The sequence below is a fragment of the Cystoisospora suis genome (assembly GCF_002600585.1).
Source record: "Cystoisospora suis strain Wien I chromosome Unknown contig_2222, whole genome shotgun sequence".
Classification (NCBI taxonomy): Eukaryota; Apicomplexa; class Conoidasida; order Eucoccidiorida; family Sarcocystidae; genus Cystoisospora; species Cystoisospora suis.
This window is the reverse complement of record NW_027155021.1, coordinates 1-6,630: the sequence shown is the minus strand read 5'-3', so window position 1 is coordinate 6,630 and position 6,630 is coordinate 1. Positions and strand designations below refer to the sequence as shown.

General features: G+C 49.5%; 1 protein-coding gene across 1 annotated transcript in view; it reads left to right on the top strand.

Annotated features, from left to right (window-relative positions):
* CSUI_004687 (uncharacterized protein) overlaps positions 1-6,630 on the top strand; it is an 8,502-nt gene extending 1,872 nt beyond the window's left edge. Inside the window, exons 2-8 of the mRNA XM_068064872.1 lie at positions 62-133; positions 791-868; positions 1,551-1,664; positions 2,486-2,567; positions 3,413-4,045; positions 4,247-5,711; positions 6,437-6,630. Coding sequence (XP_067923151.1) covers positions 4,015-4,045; positions 4,247-5,711; positions 6,437-6,542 — 1,602 coding nt within the window. The 5' untranslated portion in view covers positions 62-133; positions 791-868; positions 1,551-1,664; positions 2,486-2,567; positions 3,413-4,014 and the 3' untranslated portion in view covers positions 6,543-6,630. The remainder of the gene's footprint in view (positions 1-61; positions 134-790; positions 869-1,550; positions 1,665-2,485; positions 2,568-3,412; positions 4,046-4,246; positions 5,712-6,436) is intronic.

Below are 6,630 nucleotides of genomic sequence, written 5' to 3'. Positions count from 1 at the left end.
AGATAGATAGGTAGATATAGACACACGTTCCATATGGTTGGGTGGCTGTGTCCTTGTGTAGAGACGAGGCGGGTATTGCTCCGTACGTTTGTCGGAGCCTCTTCTGAAGTTTCGATCTCCAAAGGAATACCGGGTACGTGTTGTTTTCGGTGCTTCTTTTCACGGTTTTCTCGCGTCTTCATCGTGCGGTATATATTAGAAGGATTTCTTCAGCTTACCTCTGTTTTGACTGGATGTAGCGCACACCTTTTCGTTCTGCGCCAGCTGCACAGATCGATGGAGCTTTCACCTCCAGTGCTCGCCTGGGAATACCACATGCTGTGTATGCTGGTCTTGTATCCAAAGCTCCTGGCTTTCCCTTCATGGCGAGGCGTTTGTTTGCACTCGTTGCCCACATTACCAGCCTGTCGCGTGTGACATAAGGTCAAAGGAAATCTCCATCTTCTTTAGATGCTGTATTTCAAAATGTATCTTGCGATGACCGCAGATAGAGTCCATCTTGATGGTCGCGAGTGTTGAACCTTTCTTCTCAGTTCCTTCTGCCGGCAGATGTAATGATTGCCGTTGTTATTTCTCGCATGTTATGAAGCACTTTCGCCGTACGTGGATTCTTTGAAGGAGTTGTCTCCTATGAAGGGAAGTGTTGGCGCGGTTCCTTTATGTAGGCGGTTTTCTTTGCTCGCGTCTTTTTTTTTGTCCCTCTCTTTTCTTAGCATCTCGTTACAGCGGCACTCTCAATTTATATGCACGTGCGTCGACTTTTGTTTGACCCCCTTGCGTCTATTTATAGGAGACCCTTCTCCATGAGATGATTCATGCCTATCTCTTTGTTACTGCTGGGAATGACAAGCATGAAGCTCACGGGCCTGTAAGTGTCTCCGCATCACGGCAAAGAAAGAAAACGAAGACAGAAGAACGCCTTTCTGCGATTTGTCTATCAGAGTCTGTACACACATCATCGGGGATGTTGCATGATGTTAGTGCTTAGGATGCGATCCGACATATGTCGGAGACGTTTTGTTGTGTGTCCGAGCGCTGCCTGTCAATCTTAACAGAGGTATAGGATGACAAGAGACGTACAGTCGAGTCAAGACGCCAATGTGAGCGAGTGTTCTCTTGGAGCCCAGTGGCGTTGCCTTCTGCGTTGTTGGTTCAGTCCACAGTACCTGTCCCTATCGCACCTCGGACTGGCGTAACGTCGAGTGGGTTCGTATGTTCCTCGAGTTACTTCACTATGAATGATCTGTTTATGAAGGTCTCCTGGGCCTGGGTCGGCTCGTCTGCTTCCCCGTCAGGTGCACAAGCCGTGATCAAAGGGAAAAGATACCAAGGAGATCTTCTTTCAAGCGTTCAACTGCAGTCCCAGAGTTCATGTCGCAGAGGAGAACGTTACTTTCCTGCAAGAAGTATCTGAGGGAGTTGTTTTGTAGCTCACCGCGCAGCGGAGTTCTCTCTCGTTTTTTCCAAGGAGCGCGGTGTTGGCTTCGAGCTCATGCATATCTCATTGTCAGTTTTCTGTCTCATTCTGTGTGAGATTCCTTTCGTTTCAGGAATTCCTCTCGCACATGCATCGTCTTAACCGACTAACTGGACTGAATATAACGGTATACCACAACTTCCATGATGAGGTCAATCATTACCGTACTCACATTTGGCGTTGTCAGGTAAGTGGCAGGGAAAGAGGTTTTCGAAGTGCTTCCATACAAGGATTGGTGTAGCTCTACGCAAGGTTCTCCTGCGTATTTACTACTACGGTGTTTCTTTATCTATTTATCTGTCTTTGACTCTAGTGTGGCCTTGTTCAAGAGGAGGTACAAGTAGAGGAAGTGAGTTGTTCAGCCGGATACAATCCAAGGACGTTTGCTGTATCAGCTTGAAGGTTAAGACTTGTAGGTGCATCACCTTGGTATACACTAAGGGGGTAGATTTACACGGATGGGGTTCGCGACTTCGTCTTGGGTTCGCATCATCATGTTGATTTCAGCTTCTGTTACTGAACCCCTGTTCCGCTGTGGCAGCTTGATGGTTGTGTCATCTCGTCTGCTTCGTACGGGGGAAGATGTGATTCGGAAGGACACAGCAAAACGCCTTACACTTGTTTGGGACAGGATTGAAAGTGTGACGGGGTCGGCAGAGGTGTTTGGGTTGATATACGCAGGCAGACATGGAATCTGAGCTTAGAACGTGCAAGTGGAGTTATACAGTGAAGCGGAAACAGACTGCGACATGTATACGGATTCATATATATGCACATACCTTCGAGATACATGTGGACGTCCTATATAGATGACAGCGTGAATGTATGCTGCAGTTTGTAAGTATGTAGCTGGGTGAGATAAACACCGCTTTCGATGTTCTTCATCAAGGTTCTGACTACTCGAGAGTGTGTAACGTGTAGTTTGAGGCGGCTCTTTCCGAGCGTTCCTTTTTGCTTCCTCTTTTTTCAAGTCTTCTTGCACGTCGTTTTTGGTGGTCCTCCGTGCAGGGCAAATGTCGTCAAAGACCGCCGTACTTTGGCTATCTTCGTCGGGCTATGAATCGAGCGCCGGGACCTTCAGATCGATGGTGTAAGTTGTATGCAAAAATAGCAACGATTACTACATTGCTGTCATTGTCTTCTTTTCTAATCAGTAAAGTCCGTGACGAAGTCGCCGTTTTCTGTCTCTCCCAGTGGCCATAGTTTCTACGTATGTACATGTAGAAGCCATCCCGTATAGCTATGTTTCTTTCTATTTTTGATGTGTGCTTACGTTATTCGCCTTTCTTGCTTCGCGAGGTGTTGTGGCTGTTCTGATCTTCGTTTCGTACAGTGAGTCCGGAGGGACAATTTTTGGTCTTTCCATGTCCGTGCAGCGACGGATTGGTTTTCTGTCAGTTGCTACTGGGTCTTCTTTAGTCACATCTTACAGAGACAGAGCCGGGTGCGTGCTGATGTTTTCATTAGTCGGCAAAGCGATGTCTGTTTGCCGTAGGAAGGTTGTGCCGTTTTCTCCCGTGTGTGCGAATATCTACCCAGCTGGTCTGATCTCCTACTCTTCCAGTTGTGTCTGAAGACAGGAGCATGCGTCACTCTTTCTTGCAGTGAATCAGGGACGTTTCTTCCTGACATATGGCTACAAAAGATCTAGCAGTTCTAGGAATTCTCGTCGACTGTAGTGCAGCATGGTAAAAGGCATAAGTCGTTGTCTGCGTACGGACGGGCACACAGGGATGCGGCGGTACAACCATATTTCTTTTCTCCAGTTCATAACAACTCAGGTAGCAACGCGAGAAAACGAAAGAGAATCTGTGTCTTGAGAGGGGAAGGGCTCAAAACGTCTTCCCTGGGCCAGCAATGCGGGTCGTACCTGTGTGCATTTGACCAAGGAGCCACTAGAAGACTAGCATAGACCTTGTTCTGCTTTGCTCGTAGGGGCAGAGCACCAGGAGACATGTGGAGGTCAATATGTCAAGATTGCGGAACCGCAGGCGCAGAAGAGGAAACCGGCTTTTCTTGCTTCGCGGCCTGCAGCTAAGCATGAGAAGCCAACTGCTCTGAAGGGAGTTTCTCCCCCTGTTTTGCGCGGAGCGTCCACTGAGAGAAAGGGAGAACAGAGTCGCCGGGAACTCGGAAAGGGGGGTGCGAAGCTCAAGATGACTGACGAAACTAAGATAGATAGATAGATAGATAGGCTACTAAGCCTGCAGCTCTCGTGTGGCCTTTCCACCAGTCGCCTCGTCGTAACGATTCAATTCTCTTGGCACTGTTACGGTTGCGCATGAGCGTGTTGGGGTCGATGTGTTTACGTTCGAGTCTGAGCGAGCTGGACTACACGACGAGTTGTGAAGTTTGTCGTGGTTGTGAAATCTGAAGGCGAGTAGCTCTAGGGAGACTCTGTGGGGATGGACGTGTGACAGTAGGGGAGTACCGAAGTGGTACAGTAGGCGCACCAGAGGGGCGCCTACAGGCATCTGGGGTTGTTTCGCCGGCTGCATAAGAAAGGTTGAACAGCGGAAGACACCTCGTCTTGATCAATGTCTGTACGACTAGCGCCGGAGAAGCCAAGTGAGAATCGATTCTTCGCCATAAGGCCTCCGTCTGCGGCTTTCCTTCAAACAACTGTGTCCTGTATCAAACTCTCCAAGCTGAAGATGTAGATGGCACTTTCGGCCATTCATCCTCATTAGGTGACTGTCTTTCTTTTGTGTAGACGCGCGGAAGCGACTTGCACTGAGTTCTACGATGTGGTTGTCGGACTGCTTTCAGGTTCAGACAAGGTGCCGGTCAAGAGGAGTTCTTCCGATGAGCCGGGAAGTCCTCTCCCTGGTGACCCAGCGGCTTTTCGTTCTCCCGGCTCCCTCTCTGACATGCTCAGCCGTGTAAAGCGCCAGAATCAGATTTCTAATGACGAGGTTGTGACGAAGTCTGAGAGCGAAGTTGGCCAACGTCGAAACTTCAATAATAATACCAAAATCAAGGTGGATGTTTGTTCAGCGCCGGCGGGCTCATCTTCCTTTACTCCGTCTTCTTTACCCTTGTCTTTTTCTACGTCTTCTGCGGAGAATAGTTTCAGTAGAAGAAATTCGTCGAAGTCCACACCTGATCGCTTTAGACACAGCAATTCTCATTTTGGTGACGAACCGATGGCAAGATTTGCACTTGATTCCTCTTTCTCATCATTCCCAGGATCCGTCACTTCTTTCTTCTCTGTGCCTTCTTCCTCTTCTTCGTCGTCATCATCGGCGTCGTCATGCTCACCATCTCTTTCTACTCACTATAGAAAATCTGCCGAGTGTCCTCAACGTTCCTCTGTCGAATCTTCAGATGACGAGGTTCAAATAACCGGCATCCGTCGGCCTCCCTCCCCGGGCTCTTCACGTTATCAGAGCAGAAGCCTTCTCCGTCCTTCTTCAGATCGCCCAAGTCGGACACGTAGTCAGTTTTCAACACCAGATAGCGAGGGATTTATTGAAGAGCATGTAGTATCCGAGAAGAGGCGCCGAAGGGGGGAGGCAAAGGAAGAACCCAACGAAAGAAGAAGACAGTCACCGAGAAGGCTTCGCCACCACTCACCATCAGAGACAGCATGTAGTATTGCTGAGTTCTCCCCTCGTTCTCCGAAACGCGAGCGACGCAGTGCTATGGGCAATAGTGTGGAGGACATTGACACGCATGATCGACGACACGATAGACGGAAGCACCCGGTTAACGTTGTTGAAGACTTAACGACAGAAGGTCTGTTTGGGGAACCTAGGAAAGACACAGCAAAGGTCGTAATAGTTCCTGTACACAATGTTGAAGAAGATGATGATGACGTGATTCTTTTTTCCACCCCTACTCCAGACAGAAAGGACCCCCCGGCTCGTAGGTCTCTTCCGGTGTGCGCTTCTCCGGATCGCTCAAAGCTGGGTGAATGCGGAGAGAAGGCGAAGGCCTGCGCTGGGGTTCCTTTTTGTAGAAAGAGGGGCGCGAAGACAACAGGAGATTCGTCCTTTGGATCACAAGAAATAAAACGGGTCACTGGAAGACGAGATGTTTCATCAGAAACAGGTACTGACAGCCCGTTGAGAGCAAACGATGATGGTGCATGTGTGTCTGGTTCCCGTGTGGACGCCAAACAGATACCCTGCCTTTCGGAAAATTCTTCTCTGTCTCCAAGAGGTGACCATGTGTGTCGATGCTGTGGAGCGCGATTTGAAGAGACACTTGTTCTCAGGAGACACATACAATGGTGAGTAAGGCATGCCGCTCGTTGCTCTCGTAGGAGCTCCCGCCACTGTTGAACCGAGCTTCCTACATAACGGATATTGGTTCGCGCGGCTCTCTCTTCTTCCAGTACTCTACATGTAGAATGCCATGCCCGTCCAACAAGCACTGTCATTGGTTCTCTTTGCACCTGGGGAGGCCGAGGGTCGTGTGAGCGTGCGACTGTTGGACTCCGAAGGCGAAGGTACAGGAGTTTATGGTGCTTGTGTTGGCACTGTTTCCATGTGTGAGAGAGTCTTTCTTTCGTGGCATTGTGTTCGAAGACCGCTGCCTTGTTCGCTCTTCTCTCGATTCATAATGATCGTAAATATGTAGAAAAGTGTGCAGTGCAGCATTCGGGGTGACCGGTGTGTATGCGTCTAGACAGGCCAGACTATGTTTCCGCAGAGTTAGGGCCGAAGTTCACGAAGGTATGCATCTGAGATGATGCCGTCGGTAGGTAGAGAGAGGGATATCACTGGAGTGGCTTTTGTTCTCAGTTGGCATCGTAATTCCGAGGCGTAACTGCGACGTTCCTGTCTTTTGTTCTTGAATTTGCTGCCTGACTCGTGTTTCCGACCGCCACCCTGTATGCGGGGCAGAGGCATTTTCTCCCGCCTTGGGGGTGTAAGGAGAAGTAGCTTCCTCGCAACGTGAGTCTTTCTTAACCTCTGTCGTATCGCATTTGTGTGGGCGCTACTTTGTGGCCAGCTGCATTCGAGACCCTTCCCGTCTTCGTGGTCGTTCGGATCTTGCTCCGGTCTCTTCCACTTCTTCCGAGACTGCTGAAGCAAATGCAGGTCGCTTCACTCAGTGACTGCCGGCATCGTTGCCACTCTGACGCGAACTCGTTCTGCTACTAAAGCAGCTGTCTGTGTCCCTTCACTGAGGAGCCACGTTGTTCC